This window comes from Homarus americanus, unplaced genomic scaffold, assembly GCF_018991925.1.
Source record: "Homarus americanus isolate GMGI-L3 unplaced genomic scaffold, GMGI_Hamer_2.0 scaffold56009, whole genome shotgun sequence".
In the NCBI taxonomy this organism is placed as follows: Eukaryota; Metazoa; Arthropoda; class Malacostraca; order Decapoda; family Nephropidae; genus Homarus; species Homarus americanus.
Window position 1 is genome coordinate 2,412,446 of NW_024739542.1, and position 22,680 is coordinate 2,435,125.

Below are 22,680 nucleotides of genomic sequence, written 5' to 3' on the forward strand. Positions count from 1 at the left end.
CTAACCTCACCAACTCCCTCTTCTCCTCAGCCTAACCTAACCTTCCTATCCCCTCGTCCTCTACCCCGGCTTTCCTTCGCTCCTCCTTTCTTCCCTTCCTCTCCCTCCCACCTCCTCCTTCCCCGGGAGTCTTAAAATAAGCAAGAGGTAAATTATGGAGATAGTAAACGCGCAGCAAGCATAAAACTTGGCGAATGAGGAGCCGTAAAGGTGGAGCAGCACCTGGGTCCCTCCGCCTGAGCTGGGCCACTACACGACACACACAAACAAACAGACACACACAAACAAACATGGGTTACCTATATCACCTCACCGGGCAAAAGCAAACAGATAGGCAGAAAAGTTAAGACAGGATGGCAGGTAAGCAGGAACGGCAGAAAGAAAGAGACAGAAAAGGATCTTCACACACGCCACCATCCCGTTTCCTCCTCCCCCCCCATAACTGGCTCAGCACCAACCTCAATGCTGTCAATCCTATAAACAGCACTGACGAACAACATGATGATTAGACACCCCAAAATTATTTCGCCTGATGATTAAACACCATATCCTACACCCCCCCCCCCACCCCAGGTAGCGTCGGGGCGAGGGGGGGGGGTTAAAATAAGTTGGGGTGCTTAATCTTCAGGTGATCCAATAATTCACATATGTCTCGAGGCTTTTTCAGAACGTGTGGTGGGCGATGGCAAGGACTTGGCTCGCCTGGTGTGACTCAAGGCGGCATATACGATTCAATTATACGATGACCTGAGTGAGAGCTGACTGAGAATATATACTGTATATAGGACTTGGATATAGAGGGTTAAAATATGGTGAGAGATGACGACGATGACTAAACAACGACTACACGACGACGATGACTAAACAGCGAAGACTACCCAACGATGACTAAACAAGAACTAAACTACCCGAATTTGACTAAACAAGGACGATGACGATGACTAAACAACGAATACACAACAGAGCCTAAACACCGCTGAGGGTCTTGTCTGACCTCTTGTAAATGTCAGGGAAGCGAGCTAACACCTGGAGAGACTATTTATATTATGTAAACATCACCTGTACACCACTTCTCATACCAGGCAGCAGCTAGTTTATTGTGCACCCCATGCGCATCCTGTGAGCGTTAGCGCAAAAGGATTACAGAGCAGAGGCCACAAAGGGTGTATGTATATCAAACCCCAGTGATTTTGATATTATGGCAATGAATGTTAAGAGTATTTCCAGTACATTGTTTAAGTCGGTACATAGAATTTGTATTAGGTACTAGATGCAAAGTGTAGATACAGTGCTCAATGTACTTCACTATACCCAAACGGCCGTGCAAAAAACATCATGGATAGATGAAAATTAGATACGCTAGCTTATTTCACCTGAAGATTAGACATCCCAGCTTACTTTACCTGAAGATTAGACACCCCAACTTATTTCACCGAAAAATTAATCGTCCTAACGCTAACCTAACACCCTCAGATAGCATTAATGTGATTGATCTTCAGGTGATATAAGCTGGGGGGTCTAATCTTCAGGTGATATAAGCTGGGGGTCTAATCTTCAGGTGAAATATGCTGGGGTGTCTAATCTCCAGGTTATCAAAATAATAAAAAAAATCTAAAAAATATATACATAAATACCATCCACTTGATACAAAATAATTATACTGTATAGAGGCAGGTATACTTGGCAGGTGTATGGCAGCATCAACAGGTAGGGACAGGTAGCATTTGTTTTATCTCCGTCTCTCACTTCCACAATCACTATATAACAAGAGGGTCAGCCATTGTCTGTATGTACTCTCTCGTTCTCTCTCTCTCTTTGTCTACTCTCCTCTCCCAGCTGTCTCTACTCCTTTCTCTTTCTGTCTACTATACTCTCTCTCCCCACCTTCAGGAGTAGGCGCTGGGGGAAGGGCGTCGTTAAAGCTAGGCTGGACGACCCCGGGGAGATATAAAAGCCTGCATTAACCCCGGACGATGGCCTCTTAAGGCATCGCGGGAGGGGGGCGTGCACTGCATGTAACAACAACCTGCTCGATCGCCCCTCACCCACATAGACAGCCTACACATAGACAGCCTACAAATAGACAGCCTACACATAGACAGCCTACACATAGACAGCCTACACATAGACAGCATACACACACACGTTGCACTGTCACTATGTTGAAATGCCCTGTAGTTTGAGCTTCTCTCCACCTAGTTATTATATTATCATCATATTTGTATCACTTACGTTACTTTTATATCATTTGCAAGTCAAGAGACCCATTCCCCAATTATGTAACTGTATAGTTTCAGCCTTCCGACTGCCATGCTCTTTCAATAAACCGTTAATTACTATTATTATTATTAATTATTACACACATACAGCCTACGCCATAACCAGATGAATCCTCTCCTAATACACTGTAATTATTCTTTTACTACATGTAGCATTCTAACAAAAGCAATGACAGCCAGAGAGACAGACAGATTCACATTTTTTTAGACAGGTTGGTTTTAAAGGTCACACCACTACTGCCCTCCTATTAAACGTCTCCAAGTCCTTATTCGTGATGCCAAGTGACTCTAAAATCAACTGGCGTGTTTACAATTAGTATTTCTTAGCGCCATTACACCAAGTTTGGCACTGAGGTCTGCTGACGAAACTCCATGTAATAGGAATCCACAGCGACTTTCAGGGTCGTTAGGTGGCCCTGAATGATGCAGACTTCAGGGTCGTTAGGTGGCCCTGAATGATGCAGACTTCAGGGTCGTGATCTAAAGGTGGTCCTGAATAATGCAGACTTCAGGGTCGTGATCTAAGGGCGGCCCTGAATATAACCCACCCTAATACCACCAATAAGGCTGTGTTGTGCTCCCCCGCCTCACTACCACTGTACCTCACACCATAAACTACGGCAGGAAGTAGATCAACTCCCACCACACTCAAGAGACTTTTCAATGGTTGGTCATAATGTATATACCGGATTATATGTACGAGTATACTGTACATATAGCGACTACTAAAGTCCATTCGCCTCTCCCCATGAACCACGAACCCAGAAATTCAGACTAGTAAACCCGAAGCAGTACACTGATACATATTTCTCTCCATAAATGCTTAGGATTCATGAGTCTGACTATATCTCGGGGTTCGTGGTTCAGAAGGAGAGACGAACCGACTTTAGTACTTGACTGTACATATAGCTACAGCCAGTACTTGTCTCGGCACAGTTGTAAATTCTCGTGCTGTAAATAGCTATACCGTCTATACACTGTGTATTATTTTATCTTACCACCTCCTCCCTCCTCACCCTCCATCCCCATAGTTCGCTCGTTCATTCTTCTTCTCCTTGTTTCTACTCTTATCATTTCTCTTTTTCTTTGTTTTTTTCTTGTTCTTTTGCCAATCGTATCATTCTACTTCCGCCACGTTGTTCCCTCGTCTGTTTGTGGCAAAGTGTCGTAGGTCCCAAATAATGTCTAAGTGCTAGAACCTAACCTAACCTGATTTGCAACAACTCCCCAAGATGATTTATCACGAATGTAGTCAAGAAAAACAAAACAGGGGATTACAACTCACTCCCCTTCAGGTAACGATGTAGACACTGGTGGGAATGTGGGGAGGGGATGGAGAGTGGACCCGGAAGAGGAGGGGGGGGATGTGGGACAGGTAAGACGGAAAGGTAGGAGTAAAGGGGACGGGTACGTAGAAGAGGGGAGGGGAAAAGACAGATATTGAACATGGATAACATTGCCTGGGATACACTCTACGGACTCTCTCTCTCTCTCTCTCCTACATCACACGGATCAGGTGTACCGTACGACAAACACAATAAGCCTAGCACCCTTTCTCTCCCTCCCTCCCTTATTCTATTTTTTCCCCTCGCCCTTCCCAACCTCTCTCATAACCTCTCCCACCACTACACCAGAAGAGACACGATGGAGGCTGCTATAAAGGTGAACTCTCTCTCTCTCTCTCTCCCCTTTCCCACCCCTCCTGGTCCCACCCCCCTCGTTTTCTCTCTTCCTACCTCCCTTCTCGCCCCTCCTCTCTCTCGTGACTACATCAAGAGACGGGAGAAGTAGATTGTGGTAAACGCACACTGGTGATCACCGAGTGGGGGGAGTGGGGGGACATTTACGGTGTTGCGGCCATCAGGTGCCCTAATAGCTAATTTCCAACGATCACTGGCTGTTAAGCCATGGTGACATGGACGATAGACTACACCCAGCAGCTGCCAGGAAGGGGGGGGGGGGGAGGAGGGAGGGAGGAGGGAGGAGGGAGGGGAGGGAGGGAGGTAGATGAATGAGGGCTAGTGGGAATAGGCCACATTTGAAGGAGAGAGGGAAGGCTCAACAGGGAAGGAAATGGATACTTGCAAGCCACTACCACCACAGTTGTATAATTATCACTCCCAACGACGATATTCTTTTTTTACCGTACCTTCACTTCAGGTCCAGTACGTACACACACACACACGGGGGTTAATTTGCATGCGGCCGCCCAACAACAGGGAAGCCGCCACTTTGTCATAACTTATGTATACAACACAAAATATCCACCACCCATACCCACCACCCATACCCACCAACCCACATCTAGCCGTCACCACCACCCGCCCACCACTACTTAAACAACACTACCCCAACCACCACTAATACACTCCCTTACCTACACACCACTACATACACCCACAACGGTTCCTTCTCTTCATCTCTCTGAAAATGAAGCCTTTGGGATCACCTGAAGATTAGCCCCCCCCCAACTTATTTTCACCGGATTAAACACCTTAACGCTACCTGGGATATGAGTGTTAGATGAGGTTTGATTACGTAAGGATAGGTTAAGTTAGGCCGCTCGCCACATTTCGTGGACCAACTTTGCACTTACATACATACGTCCGCTGGTGCAAGTTACACCACACCAACACCTGGTCGACACACACAGCAACCGTGAGAGACTAACCCCGAGAATATGTATGTACCAGGTTAGGTTAGGTATGTATGTATGTATGTACCAGGTATATATGTATGTGTGTGTATGTGTGTGCGTGTGTTTGTTAAACGTTAACATTTACATACTGAATATAGATGTCAATGGTTTCACCTGACCCGCAATATATTAGGGAGGTGAGGAGTGAAGAAGCGGCATTAAAGAACGGGAAGATGAGAAACTTGGGGGGGAAGGGGGCGGAATGGGAACGAAGGAAAGGAGTGGAAAGGAAGGAAAGGCGCGGGGAGGGAAGTGAGAGAAGGCGCAGGAGAGGAGGGAAGTGAGAAAGGGATAGGGGGTGGAAAGAGGAGGGAGGGTAAAGATAATAATGGAAGAGGGAAAAAACAAGCTAAAAGGAAGGGGGAAGAGACAAGAGATGGGGAGGGGAGGAAAAATGGAGGGGAGGGGGGGTATAAGAACAAGGGGTGGAGGGAGAGGGTGTTAAGTGGACGAAAGGGGGGGGATAATGAGAAAGTGTAGTAGGGATGAAATGATAACAAAAAAAGAGGGTTAGGGGGAGGGAAAGCTGAAAGGGAGTGGGAAAGATGAAGAAGGGGGGGAGAGAGAGAGAGGGTGTCGGAAAGATGAGGTGGGGAGTGGGAAGAAGTGGGAAATATGAGAGACGGAGTGGGAAAGATGAGGAACGGAGAGAGGGTGTGGGAAAGATGAGGGAGGAACAAAGGGAGAGTAACAACCCTTCCTTAGGCTATAACTTATGCTAAGGTGCTGACTGGTAATGTCTTCAAGGTGGTGGTGGTGGTAGCGGTGGTGGTAATGAGGGTGGTAGTGGTGGTGGTGGTGGTGGTTCAAGTAGTAGGAGGCAAATAGTGATAGCGACAGTGAAGGACAAGACCTACAGTGTGTCATAATCAGGGTCTGTGTGTGTGTGTGTGTGTGTGTGTGTGTGTGTGTGTGTGTGTGTGTGTGTGCGCGCGCGCGTGCGTGCGTGTGCGTGCGTTTTAAGAACATCTACTTCCTCCAAAATACGCATTAACGCACGCACAGAAACACAGATAAAGAAAAGCTGTGAACGGTACATAATCTGCCGCTAACCAGTCAATACAAGACCCTAGCTAGATGAAGATGTCAGGTTTACACAGCTAGATAGACGGAGAATGTTGGTATATTTAGTAATTCAAGTATGATATTCGAGACCATATAGATTCTACATGGATACGGAGCAACTAGACATACAGACAGAGATAGATAGATAGACAGACAGACAGACAGTTAGATAGAGTAAATAAACCACTAACCATCCCTTCAACAACGACCCCTCACAACACCTCACCTCCAGCACAATCACCACCTGTGTTTAACCCCATCACATCAATAGCTCTATATATATCCTCTACCCCTGACGCACGCCCTCACCATTAATTATAACATTATCTATGATTCATTTTCCCTGTTGCTAGATCATTATTTAGGTTACCAACGTTATTTTTCACCATTAGTGTCGTTTCTGACCCACACTTGTCATTATTATCGTTATTGTATTATTATATATCTACGTTACCGCCATTATCCTATTTGACAAAAAATAATGGATCTTATCTTTATCATTGTTTACTATCAACAAGAGAAGTGGAGACAAGATAGAAGAGGTAAGTGACCAGCCGTGACAGTCAATTAAGAGCTCACCTGGTTGTTCGACCGTGGGGTCATCACCCCTCTTTATTTTTCCCCTGGACTGCGACGCCCGCTCGCTACCAGAGGGCGTTCAACCCCTCTCTTCCCCTCACCAATGCCATGCACATCCACCTCCGATTCCCTTTCAGTGAAGTACAAATGCAAACACAATTTAATTCTGACTATAATTTTGACACGTGAATATACAAAGTCGAGCAAAGTCTACCACAGGTACAAACGAGTTGGTTTAGCTTACCTGCTTGTTTGTTTACCTTATTATATAAAGTAAACAAGGATGTAACTAAACCAACTCGTCTGTACCTGTGGAAAATAAAACCTGGGAATGCTCTTCCTAGGTGAGGTCAACTACCTCGCCTCCCTCATACGCACACCATCCCACTACCACCTCAAATACACCGACAAACATTCTTGCAACTAATAATAATAATTATAATAAAATATTGATAAAGTACTAGTAGTAGTAGTAACTAATAATAATAATAATATTGCTAATTAATTATCAAAAGTGTACAGAGATGTCTCGATCACACTGTAGATCTGTATGTATAAAATACACGCGGTAATGTAATACGATATAAACTAATGCTTTTCATGGTCTTATCACCATAATTGTCGCAATTAGTATAATACTCTCACCATTAGCAGTCATCCTATGTTCATGCTAATTATCATCCTTACGGTCACTACCCTCATTATTATTATCATTACCACTATTATTATAACTATCAATATTATTATCATTATTATTATTAACATTATTACTATTACCATTATCATCATCATTAACACCGAACATCAATACGAAGCCATTAAAACACAAACCAGGAAGTCAGTACTGCAATAAATCAACGTGTCAAAAGTTGCCTAAATTCGATAGGAGGGGGAGGACCTCAATGCCTTTACACGGAAGTTACAGGTCAATCTGGCAACCGATTCTTAGCCAAAGGAGGGGGGTAATGGACGCGTCTGGCCAAAGGATTGTCATTGATATCAGAAGGAAAAACACCACTGGAGAGAGAGAGAGAGAGAGACTACAAAACTTCCCCTACGCTAAACCAAACATCAGTCAAGACCGCCTCTCTACCCCCACACGCCTCCCCCAATCCTACCCTGGCATTCCCACGACCTCATTCTCTCACGATATGCCCAACTCCCGTCCCTTCCCCCACCCTCCCCAATCGTCCTCTCAATTTTTCATATCATTCCTCTTCCTCCACCCCCCCACACACACATGTATACATACGAACGCACCAATCCACAAGAACACACGCACACATACATGCATAATACACTCCCATCCACAACTGCATAAATACATACACACATATACCACTATCCACACACACATATACCACTATCCACACACACACATATACCACTATCCACACACATATACCACTATCCACACACACATATACCACTATCCACACACACATATACCACTATCCACACACACATATACCACTATCCACACACATATACCACTATCCACACACACATATACCACTATCCACACACACATATACCACTATCCACACACCTCCTCCCTGCGCGGGTTCTTTGTAAGAGGGGCCCACACCCTGCCCACTCTCCCCCTCTACTGGGACATGAGTTACGACACCCCTGACGTGATAAGGGCGTGAGGGACTCGACCTCTCTCACAGTGGGCGTCGGTGGGTGGGTGGGTGGGTGGGTGGGCAGGCCTTTATCGCCTCCATTTACATCCTCCTGGGCGCACTCATGTACAGACAGACCCGCGGCCTCTCACATTCCGCTGGGGATAATTTTTAAGGGATCAACTGTAGATTAGACACCCTAGCTTATTTCACCTATAGCTAGACACCCTAGCTTATTTCACATGAAGATTAGACACCCTAGCTTATTTCCCCCTGAAGATTAGACACCCTAGCTTATTTCAACTGTAGATTTGAACCCTAGCTTATTTCATCTGAAGATTAGACACCCTAGCTTATTTCACCCTGCTGATTTAAACATCCTAACACTAACTGGGAGAGTTGGGTTGGTTTAGGTTATATCAGATTAGCGTTAGGGTGTTTAATCATAGGGTGAAATCAGCTGGGGTGCCTAATTTTCACGTGTTCCTTTTGTTAAGCAGTCGTTTCTTTTAATCCTTACTGTTTCCGTCTTCTCCTACTTCAGTGTGTGTGTGTGTGTGTGTGTGTGTGTGTGTGTGTGTTCAGCTGTAGGGAGCTGAAATTATCTACAAAGTTACACGTATATCGAGCTGTTGTCGTCCCCACCCTGCTATATGGCAGCGAGACATGTGTCACATCCAGAAGGCATCTCAAGGTACTTAAAAACTTTCACTAACGTAGTCTACAGTACGTTCCAACATCCGTGTTCGCTGGGAAGACAAGAGAACAAATGCCAGTATTCCTAACGAATAGCAAACGTAACGCCGGCGGGCAACTGAAAAGGTATAAGGATAGTCTTAAGACAAACCTGAAAAAGTGCCAAATCGACCCCCTTACCTGGGAGACGATTACTCCACATCGTAGCGCTTGGAGGGGCACCACACGAGAAGGTGTCAATACTTTAGAGTTAGCCCGACAGCAAACCGAGGCAAACAAGCGCCAACGCCGGAAAGACGCTGTCACCGCCCCTCCCGCACTAGAAGTAGCCCTCCACATGTGCAACTCATGCGAACGACTCTGCCGGTCCTCGATCGGCCTCTTTAATCACCTCAAAACTCGCCAATGAAGGTGACATCCGTAATAACTCATATCATTGTATTATAGCTGGATGATCGTCTTACTCAATTCCTAGTGACAGCAAAGTAGTAGTAGTAGTGTGAAGCAGATCAAAGGGAACAGCAACCTCAATTAAATAAGACAGTGGCAGAGTGGTGATTTAATGTAAACATAAAGGGGCTGCAACGAGGAATAAAAAAATACCCTACCCAACCCATACCAACACGTACTGATGACGACAAGAACCCCATTCCAACCATTGTATAAAGAAAAATCAACAAAAACTCAAACACAACCATATATACCTCATTCTCCAGTACTTATTCCTTCTCCTCCACTACTTACTCTTCCTCCTCTGCTACTTACTCCAATGGTGAGAGATGTGTACGAGTTTTTGTTGATTTTTCTTTATACAATGGTTGGAATGGGGTTCTTGTCGTAATCAGTACGTGTTGGTATGGGTTGGGTAGGGTATTTTTTTATTCCTCGTTGCAGCCCCTTTATGTTACATTAAACCACCACTCTGTGTGTGTGTGTGTGTGTATATATATATACATATATATAGCGAAGAGAAAGGGAAGTGGAGGAGGTGTCGTCCAATGAATGAATTAACGACAGCGATAAGAGATGATGGCAGTGATGACAAACGGTGACTGTTACTCTCGTTGGCGGCACCATAGAGGAGCAGGAGTGGAAGAGGAGAAGTAGTATTAGTGAAGGAGAATGGGTAGTAGTAGTAAAGCACGGTAGTGCAGAGAGGATCATCGCTCCTAATGTAAAAAAGCGCCTCTACCCCAAGATGTTCGTAACTACTCAAGGAGTGCCGTTGTTCTGACAGATTCCTGTGCGAGTCTTGGCCAAATATTTGGCTCATCCAGGGGCACAAGAAACTTATACTGTACTGAGCAACGCGTACCTCTAACAAGCTGTGGAGAGACCATGACGCAGAACGGAGGGAGAGGGGGAGAGAAAAGGAAAAGATGTTGAAGGAAAGAGGAGAAAAAAGAGGGAAAGAGAGGCAAGAGGAGAGAGGGCAAAGAGGGAGAGAAAGTAGTGGGAGAGAAGAAAAGAGGGAGTGAGGGAGACAGCATGGCAGTTTTGGTGTGAATGACCCCCTACCACGACCCCCGCAGGTGTGAAATGATCCTACCACGACCCCACAGGTGTGAATAACCCCTACCACGACCCCTAGAGGTGGAACATTCCTACCACGACCCTCACAGGTGTGAATGACCCCTACCACGACCCCCACGCGTGAATGACCCCTACCACGACCCCCACAAGTGAAATGCACCCTACCACGACCTCCCCACAAGTGTGAATGACCCTACCACGACCCCCACAGGGCACAGGTGTGAATGACCCCTACCACGACCCCCACAGAGGTGAATAACCCCTACCACGACCTCCTGACACGTCCAGGGGTCACGAGCGGTGACCTCCACAAAGGTAAAGACCCGGGCAGGTGAACGACCCTGCCAAGTGGTGTGTGGCAACAACTGGCTAATGGTCCAGCAAAGACCCCACTCCTCTCCCCTCACTCTAGTTCCCCCCTCTCACTTGTCTTTCCCTTCCCTTCACACTGTCCCACTCACTCTCTTTTCAACCCCCCTCTGACTTCTTCATCCCCTTATTCAGTCGCTCCCTTTGTTTCAACCTTCCCCTTTCACCTCCCTGCCCCCCCTGACCCCTAACACCAAACTCCCTTCCAGCAGTGGGTGTTATGGATTTAAAATAAATCCGAACTATAAAAATAATAATTTTATTTAAATTAAGATGTCTTTTTCACCAATAAATGAAATTTGTTTTTCCCTGAGATTCTTTTCGTGATAGTATATAGGTTAGGAAGTGGTATATGAGGAGGTCTGCTTATACCCCCAACCTCCCCCCCACCCTCACCTGACCCCTAACTCCTCCCCACCACCTGACTCCCTCAACCTCCCTCTACCCTCACCTGACCCCCTCAACCTCCCCCACTCCCTCACCTGACCCTCAACACTTCCCCATCCTCACCAGACCCCTCAACCCGCCTCAACCCCCCCAACTCTCCTCTACCCGCCCTTAACACTCTAACACCTCTACCTGCTCCTAACTTCAACACCTCCCCAGACCCCACGTTGTTGTTGAACCCACAAACGAGGTGTCAACCATCTCGGACAGGTTAAAGGGTCATTAGTTTGCACACTTCCTGGTCGCAGCAGCTGTGTGTGTGTGTGTGTGTGTGTGTGTGTGTGTGTGTGTGTGTACTAGCGCCTCGGTAATCAACACAGTTTTAGTTGCAATTCGTCCCATCACGGTGATTTAGCGGTGAACAATGCAGCTAATTAGTAATGGTGGTTTTATTTTGTTTTTGCTGTACCGAGTAATTCATCCATCACGGTGATTTAGCTATGAATAAGGTAGTTAATCAGGGCGGTGTTTTGCTTCTAATTAACCAAGTATGGTATTCTAACTGAGTATAATGTGACTAACTGGTGATTTACCTATGATTCATGATGTCAATCTGGGTCATACGGTAAATATATAAAGCCATTAAAGGTCATCAAAGGGTTAAAGTGGGTGGGGTGGGTGAGTGTGGTGGGATTAATTAGTTTAATTCCGGTACTTAAATTATTTGATTCGTATATTACAGCTAAAATTTGTATACATTTGACCAAGATATTGGTTAAAAAAAAAGAAGCTCCCAGCATTTATAGCCCTTTGTTTAACCCTTTGAAGATGATCATTTTAACCCCCAGCTTATTCCACCTGATGATGAAACACCCTTAACGCAAAGCTGACGGTCAATTAAGCTGGGCATTATTCTTTGCACGCTGCAAAATGTTTTCCTTATTCAGCTTAGGAAAAAACGTGGTTCTAGATTTTTACTGTTTAATTCTAATTCAACAGAATGAGTAAGGCAGTGACTGTGTGACAGGTACAGTTAACATGATGACTTATTAATTTATTTACATATTTACACAGATCATTTATTTTATTTGCATATTTACACAACACAAACAAAGTTGAGAGACGGCGGTAAATTATATAATATAGAGTAGACCGGGAAAACACACACACACACACACTTTCCTACCTTGTATATAGCGTCTGGTATAAATGACTCGATGATATATATTTCTGCTACAGTGACTGATTATATACCTATGATGAAACTCCTATAATTATCGATGTCTTTTACTCCCAGGAACGAGTACAGTACACGGCATTATAAAGTATTGATCACCTACTTAATTGGATGTCACTTAACGGGGAAGGGAGACACATGGCCTATAATCTCTCTCTAATTCTCTTTTGTCTGTTGTACTAGACATCATCACCTCTACTACCCTATTCCTCATCCTCCTCTTCCACTGCATCACCCTCGGAATCCCCTTCCCTCCGTCATCCATCCTCCTTCCATCCAATCCCTCCACTATCCTCGCTCCATCATCCACCTTCCTTCCCCCTTCCATTCCTTCTCTCCCTTCTTCCATTCCCTCCACCATCCCGCCGACTCCACTTTACCTTCCCTTCCCACTTAACACCATCACTCCTCCTCTTCCTTCTCTCCACTACAGTAACCTCTTCCTTCCCTTCTCCCATCGCCTCTCTTCTTCCTCCCTTACCCCCTCAAACATTTTATCTTCTCCCCTCTCTAACCTCTTCTTAACCCCCATTAACTCCCCTCCCTTTCCCCCTCCCCTCGTAATTTCGACGTATCCAATCCATCCTTCTCCAATCCCGCCTCTCATCCCTATCCCATCTCTCTCCTATCCACGCCTCCCATTCCCAATCTCTCCCTATCCACGCCTTCCATTCCCCATCTCTCCCTATCCACGCCTCCCATCCCCCCTATTCATAAAGTACCAGTCACGTGCCTCTTTTATTGACAAATCGACAACTCTTGATAAAATACCTGAGAACGCGGGGTAACGAGGGACTTATATATACTGTGCTCTACACCCAATACACATAGGCGCTACACCAGTATCTTTTTCACCTGTATATGACAACACTAACGCCTTAATTAGCTCCTACACCTGTCTCCACACATTCTGATCACCGTTATTAATACACCTGGCTGTATACATTCTGACCATCACAATTAATACACCTGTAATACACAAAACACTGACCGACGAAGTAAACCCCCCCCCCCCCAAAAAAAAAAAATTATAAATTTACCTAACAAGCTATACACGATCGATCATCTAACATAGAATAACACACAGGACAGGACGACTTTTCACGCACCATCTGGCAAAGGCTATGCTAATTAACTATCTAACCTTGATGGTGATAGGCGAAATTCCCAAGCACAGAACTACCCTTACTATAATACACAGGAACCCTTAATCAAAGGGAAACTACCACAAATCAATCACCATTTGTATGAAAAAGATACCGTACATAATTTCTTTGACATATATATATACTGTACATGATAAATTCTTAAATTAATTTCGGTTTATACCTAAACAAACTGAGGCCATGACTCCAATAGGCCTAAGGTTTAAAACTGGAGGGACTGTAATAACCGACTATGACTCCTAAAACAAATGAAAGACTAATATGTATGTATGTGTAGATATGTACGTATGTATAGGTGTGCATGGTGTGTGCATGTATGTATAGGTATGTGTGTACATGTGTGTTTGTGTACTTGTTTGTAGATGTGTATGTACGTATGTATAGATGTGAAACTATGGGCACGTTTCTTTATGCCATTTGCCTCTGTCTACCCAGCATTAATTGGGAACCTGGATGTTAATCGATTTGCGGATCGTATTCCGGGGTAATGGTTAGCCAGTGCAGTTGGCGAGTTGTACAGTCTTCTCGGACTATTCCTTGACACTGGGCCATGCAACTCGTTAACTTAGGGTGTGGTTGTTGTGTTGGCGACAGCTTCTGCACCTTAAACAAATTCACGGCTAGGTGGCCCTTGGGCCGGCCATCCTCGTTACACGAGGGGCAACCATCAATGTGTAGGTATGTGTTGATGTGTGTCAAACAAACTATTTCTATAACTCACCAGGCCAGAAGATTAATGAATGCCACACCAGTAGAACGACCTAACACTTCTTTACCGACTGAAATTAAGTACAGTAGCTACAGTACCAGGAATGTCGCACTAGCGTTGACATCCGGTAGGGGGCGCCCTCGTACACACCACCACTAGGGTCATACACCTCGTGCCTACAAGACTCGAGTCAAAATTAAACTTACGCCAACTGAAAAGAACAAGTATTTGTTCCATTTATTCACATGCAACAGCAATTAGACTAGGTATATAAATCTCACGAAAAGACAAACACACACTAATAAAGGAGAGGTCACATTTCACACCACGAGCACCAGTTTTGGGACCCGACTCTGGACAAGCGCGAGGCAGACTTAGACATTTTAATCTTACTGTAGTCACAATACACGCGAGGCCATCCCAGGGTGAAAACAATTCCTCGGAGGAAAATTACCAGTTCTTCTTCAGTTGGTTGGGGAAGAGTTCCACCTTCAGATCGACATCAGGTCACAGTTCGTCAGAAATTGAGCTTTAAAAAATATCTGGAATGCATCTTCCTTGTAAACAAAAATAAAAGCAGCTTTGGTAATGAATGTCAGTTCTTATGTTAATCTGTTGTCTTATAATCTATGTTTTATTCTGTCTTCTTAGAGTATTTTAGACGATTTTGTTATACAGTACATTTCTTTTCAGTTTTGCACAATGATGGTACAAATTTTACATTGTACACTCAAGTGCACAGCCTAGCCGAACCTCTGACAATGAGAAAACTCTTAAGTTAAAACTATGATATAAATGAAAAGTTTAATAAGTTTAAAAATCTAAAATAAAATAAAACAAACCCCTACTTTAAAACTCCCATGCAACCAAAGTATCCCTAATACAGCTAAATTTATACATAAACCCTCCAAATTCAATTTACTATGCTGTTGGTAATCCGTAATTCAACCCCGTATCAATTCGTTTATGAAAGCGTAAAATCTTTTTTTCCGGCAACTTGTGAAAACCCGCAGGTGAGGATGCTGACCGGGGTATGGGCGCTCCCTTATTTGACCCATCCGGCATTTATTACGGGCCAGAGATGAACAGGGAGGAGCCAGCCATAAAATCCTATTGAGGCCCCCAAAATTTAACAAGACCGGACCAGTAAACCTGATTACAGGGCGGCCTATATACGTCATAAATACGCATACACCATCTCCTCTCTCCAACCGGCCTGTGTTTTTCTCTCTCTAACCGGCCTGCATCTCTATTCCTTCATCATCCTTATCCCTCTCTCTCTAACCGGCCTGTCTCTCCCTATTCCTTCCAATCTACTCCTTACCACTGTCAAGAGGTGGGACAGTCATTCAGACATTAAGAAAGAACTATTATATACACGGTAAAGGCCTCACACAAACACAAGCTTTAAAAAGCACTGAGAACTCTCTTTTTTTCGTGTTACAATTAGTACAATGAGGAATAGGCAGTGTGGATTTGTTTACGTTAGGGAGGCGCGACGATTTGGGCTTGTTTACATATGGGAGGCAGGATTATGTGGGGTTGTTTACATATGGGGTGAGTGGGAAGGAGTATGACAAGGAGGAATTTCTCACAGGCCCAAGGTACAAAAAATTAATATAAATAAATAAATAGAGTCCTGGCAGGTTCCCATAAGCACGAAGCCTACTTACACCGGTAGTTTTTTCGTCCGCCTTCAGGTTAAAAAAATGTATAATTACTTCACGTAAATATTGTTTGCGGTTCGTTCATCATTACAATAAAAAAAACTATAAAAAAAATCATGATATAAAAAATCCGTATAAAAGATCATGATATTTATAAAACGTTGGAGGTATTGATCTTAATAGTCTCGTCCCAGTATTGGTCAGGGTAATGATGGGTGAGCAGCGACAGGTGTTCAATACTCGAGTACTGGTACCAAAAGCAGTCATTCTACTCACTCACTCTAAAGCTTCATGCACATTGATAATTTTCTTTTGTAGGACACCACACAGCCTCTAAATAACAGTCACTTTAAAACTGTTGAGTTTTAGCGTGGGAAAGCGAGACAAAACTGTCGAACGGTGGATATTTCTTCTGCCCAAATAGGGAAATTTTACACCCACGACCAACAGTCCAAACATGAGACTGGGAATTCTTCACAGGTTGTGGTCGTCAACAAGGTCTGGGATGTTGTACAAATCTGATATCCTGTGTTGTATAAAGAACCTCAAGTTAAAGGTCTGAGAACTGCAAACATCTGTGAAATATATCGCAGAAAATTGTTTTCAGCGGCAAATGCTCTATCAATCAATTATCCTTGGTCGAATTGCCTTATTGTTTACCACTGCTTATATATTTTCACGGACTAATTACAATATCTTCAACTATAGCCCATACTTGCATAAATTTGACTGGTTAACAAACTGTCATCCACTTAGGTTACACTAAACATCGAGTCTTGACACACAACTTTCGATTTGGTCACAAACAGGCTCTAAACATGCACAAATATCATTCCACTAATTTTCTCACACACAAGCTTACATTTTTTACTGTTAATAATAAAGGAAGGGTTTACTGTATAAACTAGTTTTATAGTTACAGAATAATGTATATTTATATTCAAAGCAATATATACTAAACCTCAGTCACAACAAATCTACGCCATTGATTTACCCTATTAAGTCACCAAGTGAGTTATCTTGGTGACCATCTATCTTAGTAAGTCACCCAGTCAATTGTCTTGGTGACCATCCATCCTAATAAGTCACCCAGTGAGTTGTCTTGGTGACCATCTATCTTATTAAGCCGCCCAGTCAATTGTCTTGGTGACCATCCATCCTAATAAGTCACCCAGTGAGTTGTCTTGGTGACCATCTACCTCAACAAGTCATGCTGTATATAACTTCCAGCCTCATTCACCCTTCATCCTGGGAGATGATTTGCTAAATAACCCAATTGCCAAAATGGGTATTTGTAACTACAGGTAGCAGTTAAGATTCACACATTCACGTAAGGTAAAAGCCACCTGGTGCACAGTTCCATAAAAGAATCAAACCATAAACGGTACCACGGCTGATATAACCATTACTGAAGAACACTGCAATGCAACACTCCATGACAGAACAACAAATGTAAAATAAATGTATAGCAGCATCTGGTCGCACACACCATTACCCAGTAGATTTAGTCCTCTTGAATAATAGACAAAACAAAGCTGATTTTTTCAATGTCCATATATATCAATGAATACAGTATATATTAAAAAAAATGTAGGCCTATGTACCATCGTACTGTACCTCTATATGCCAACAACATACGGTATAGTAGCTACAAATTGTATATAAAATGAAACCGCATCTAAGTTCCCAGTCTGCTCATGAGTGCCTGACAAAAGTATGTACGGTAATCTTTAATAATGGTAATTTTTCAAGTTTAAAATCTCTGACACTGAAGTCTATCTTATCATAACCCTATAGCAAATAGCTACACGGTATTGCATCCCATGTAACAAACCACAGCCGGCAACTGGTGATGGTGGTCCTGTGTGTTGCATCCATGACAACAAAGCAGGTTTGGACACAGTGATACAGTATATGTTTGATTGACACATACATTAGAGGCAGAAAACACCTACCTGATAATTTTCCTGCGTTCGTTTGGATGGTATCGTGAAGCTATATCCGGGTCAACTTCCTGTAATCGGCGATATAATTCCTCGGTTGTAATGTCGGTGTCTTGCCACACTACACCTTTAACTGGTAACTCACTACCATCACTATTATGCACATTTTTTTCCTTTTCCATCACTTGTGCTTTATCTTGTACACCATTATCACTTTTTGTGCCCGTTTCCTCCTCCTCCTCCTCCTTTTCCACATCACCTCTGACATTATTATTATCATTGACACTTTCCTTAAAACCATCACTGTCACTTTCACTACCACATGCACTTTCACTACTGACCCTGCTCTTTTTCACCACACTTTCATCAGCATCATGACTTTTCGAATCTCTCTTAGCTGATGCATAAAACTCTTTATCCCGATCATAAACGAGCTTCTTTGAGCTGGACGTGCCCTCCTTTTCCACTGGTATTGTGTCGATAAGGACATTCCAGAGAAGAGACTCTATGTAATAATTGGTGCCTCCAACAATGACTGGTATCTTGTTCTGAGAAAGGAGTCGCTCCACCACAGGGAGGGCGTCATTCCGGAAATCTGTGACACTGTAGCGAGACAGTGGGTCCAAAAAATCCAAGAGGTGGTGAGGAACCTGTGCCTGCTCTTCTGGTGTCACCTTATTGGTCACTATATCAAGGCCATGATACACCTGTGGAGAGAGAGAGATTGAATCAGTTCATGCAACATACTGATAAGTCAAAAATCAATCTAATACAGTACAGTACAATATTTAATAATATGTGTTAGCAGTACACAGCTGTATTCTTTATAACCCATAGTGTATTGTATTTACTGTATATTGAGATGAATTCCCAATCAATCAAATTACCGTAATAACTACTAATGCATAGATAATTACCCAAAATAAATATACAAACTAATACCTCCAGCAGCAAGATTATGCATTACTGTACTTTCTTCATGTAATTTGCAATACTGTACACATGAAAGAAGTTTAAATCTAATTTACCAAACTCCGTTCTTCACTTGAGTACACAAATGTTAAGCATAGATGCTAAAACCTGAAGACCTGCATCTCATATTGCTTACCTAAAGGAAGCAGTGACCACACTAATAATTGTAGTACAGTACCGTATATAGTATAATACAGGCTACTTAAAATCAGCATCTCAAATAATTCGTGGGCCGTACGCCAATTTTTGCAATTAAAGTTAACTAGATATGGAATAAAAATATTCAATTTCAAAATGTTCAAGTTTCAGAGTACTTTACGGTACATGAAAGAATTGAAGAACCACAAAACAGGACATACAGTTCCAACATTTCATGCAATATTCGGTGACAGAGGTTACCACTGAGGCTTTTGTTTAATTCCCATCTAGGTTGGGTTGGATGTGAGAAAGGCACAGTATTGTCTAGTGTGACCTTACTAAACACTTACGCCTGTATTATTAAACAACATCTACCCTTGAAGAGGGTCGTCGTGTTTCAACCCGAGTTTTAAACTAAATGAATCCTGAGGGACACCGCAGTACAGTCTTAACAGGGTGGTGTGGTGGTGGAATTAACTAATTCCAATAAAATTTATTTATAATATTGGAATTAGTTAATTTTACCACCACACCACCCTGTTAAGTACAGTACTGCAGTGTCCCTCAGGACTCATTTACCTTGTAGTTTAAAACTCGGGTTGAAACACGACGACCCTCTTCAAGGGAAGATGTTGTTTAATACAGGCATTAGGGTTTTATCTGTGTACTGCACTTACATCCTGTACCAACACTGAACCCATGAAGTTACAGATTAAGATTTGATACACTGACCTGACATCATCATCCAGAAAAGTACTGTACAGTATACTTAATACTGTATGACAATGATTCTCCTCCATAAAATTTTGAAAGCCTCAGTAACACAAAACAATACGTACATTTTCCAGAGCAATTTTCCCTTCGTGTAAGAGACCATATAGAGTCAATGCGAAAGAAGATATCGACATCACCAAGGGCTGTAACATATTTTATATGAACCTAATTAACTTTGGACCATGAATATATCAATCTTTTCTATGAGGCTCCATACAGTACAGTTCAATACAGTCTCTCCTCGACTTACGACGGCTGGTCGTATAAAATATTTTTCAAATTACGTATTTTCGAGTCCCGACGTTAGTGATCGCGCTGTGAACTAACAAAATTTTTGTTTGTAATTCCCTTTAAAATGGCTGGCAAGCGTAAAAGTGAGAGTTCTCGTGGTGCTGAGAAGAAAAATAGACATCCATTTTAGAATTTCTATGTAATATTTTCGCCTTTTCATCTTACAACCTGGTCGTCGGGACGGAACCCCGTCGTTACACATTAGAATAAGCTTTTATGGATCCAACTCAACACCATCTTTCACCTGTTATACTGTTAGTTTTAAAGTGTTTCATGTCACCAAGCCTATCTTGTACAGTATTTACAAATGACAAAATGACTGTTTTCAGTTAATAACTATAAATAAAAAATAGATGGAAATTGTTTTTTGTAAGCTAATATTGTACTGTATGTAAGAACAGTATTCCCCAACCGAGTGAAAAAGAAGTAAAAAACGCAAATATTCACCAAGAAAAATCTTAAAACCACAAATGAGCAAATATTAAGCCTAAAAGTACAGTATCATACTGTATAGTACCTGCAGAAACCAAGGTAAAATAAAGTCTCTTCACCTTAGGATAGGGGAGACCTAATTACTGTACTGACTATGTACAGTACTGTACTATACAGATATAAATAATAATTAAATAAATATTGAAACTACAGTACTAACTTTTTCAGCTAGAGGCATCTCTACCAAAAGGTTAATTGTGAATACAAACTACAGTATATAAAGGTGCTTCCAGACCTTTTTGTGCTATGACCCAGAACCAACACCCGGAAGAACCTAGAGATGGACATATCCGCAGATTGTGGGAATCTACCAGCTCTCCATAAATTACCCAACCATTTTTAAAAAATTAATCACTACTTTAAAAGCATTAATGACAGAACATGCCAGTTTTATTATATACTGTACTGGACACAAAACTCGTAGATATTTCCTAATCTTTGTAAGACTTCCACATGACTTATGCCTTATATTTTTTTTCATGTGTTATTCTTCATCTTGACTGGATGTAAACCAACAATAATGGATTCATTTGGTTTACATTTCTTCCTTTCCATAATACTGTAGGTCTTACAAGAAGGTCGTTCACATATCTAGACGGTCCATCCCGCGTAACAATCTTCAAGAGTGAAGTGCTTCCCCGTCTGGAGTACCGTTTATGTCGGCGTATAAGACGGAATTTGAACCTTATAAAAATTGGCCCAAAATTAGGGGTCGTCTTAAACACCAGATGTGAGATCCAAACCTCTACATCCTGTGGTTTACTGTGTCACCAGTGGTAATATAGAACATCGTAAAACACTCTCCTTAATCCCACGGTCCTACCACTAATTATTTTCTACTAATACTTAAGTTTGGAAAGCAGGATTAAAAATAAGATTACCGGTATATTAAAATAATAAAAATATTATAAACCTGTCTAACATACCGTAAAGACCATATAATAACAATATAATATACGCAGGTATCATCCACACCGCCTGCCATTTGCAACTGCCACCGAAGTGAACAAACAGCCAGTCCTACCGATCATCTCGCGAAGCACGTTAATAAACACAGGTATCATCACGCACTGCTCGCCATTTGCAACTGCCGCCGAAGTAAACAAACGGCCAGTCCTACCAATCGTCTCGCGAAGCAGGTTTATAAATTAAAGGAAATACCTGCAGTGTATTTTATGCTTACATTTCTAATATATTACAGTATAGTATAAATAAATAAATAAACTAATAAATCAGTAAATATTTTGCCATTATTTGAAGTGAATTGGCCTAAGTTAAATAACCAAGGCTGTGTTGCTTCGCAGTGTGCTTAGCAGCATCACTCCACTGGTCAGTGGGATGGTTGGTAAAGGAATACTGGGGTAGTAAGCTCCCAGTGGTAAGTGTCAGATTTGCGGTAATCTTATACAGCAAGTACAGTTCAAAACCTAAGTTTTATATGGAAATTTGGGGGGTCGTTTTATACACCCCACGGCCTTGTACGCCGACATATATGGTACTGTCACCCCGTCTGGTCCCCGAGATAGGCTAGGGACTGTCAGTTGACTGAAAATGTCCCAAGGAGGGCCACCAGACTGGTGCCTGCACTATGGCACCTCAGTTACCCTGAGAGATTAGAGCGCCTGAAATTGCCTAGCTTATACTACAGACGGGCAAGGGGAGACCTAATTGAGGTGTATAAGCATCTCAAAAGGGCACTACTCAGTCAAGAGCCCCTACCTGGAGCTGGCGGACGCTCACCCCACAAGGGATCACACAGCTCAAGGTTGAAGAAGCCACAAGTCCAGAAAACTGTGAGGGGTAACTTTTTTGGAGTGAGAGTTGTGAACTTTTGGAACAATCTGCCAGTGTGTGTTGTGACAGCACCGAGTGTGAGCTCTTTCAAAACCAGATTTGACCAACACTGGAGCAGGTTCAGGTACATTCAGGAGCCAGTGCATGCCCAGTACTTGCCAACAGTGCATAACAGAGACGTGACCGATCGCCCTAGCAGCTAACGAGCCAATCAGTGGTGAAGAGGATAAAATTAAAAAAGTATAAAGTATCCATATCTTCCATTA

At 42.8% G+C, this 22,680-nt stretch overlaps 1 protein-coding gene across 1 annotated transcript in view; it reads right to left on the minus strand.

The window, feature by feature from the left end:
• The window catches only part of LOC121874856 (tRNA dimethylallyltransferase-like), a 114,634-nt gene that overhangs the window by 87,356 nt on the left and 4,598 nt on the right, over positions 1–22,680 (minus strand). The window contains exon 2 of the mRNA XM_042379148.1: positions 17,966–18,660. Within this exon, the coding sequence (XP_042235082.1) occupies positions 17,966–18,660 (695 nt within the window). The remainder of the gene's footprint in view (positions 1–17,965; positions 18,661–22,680) is intronic.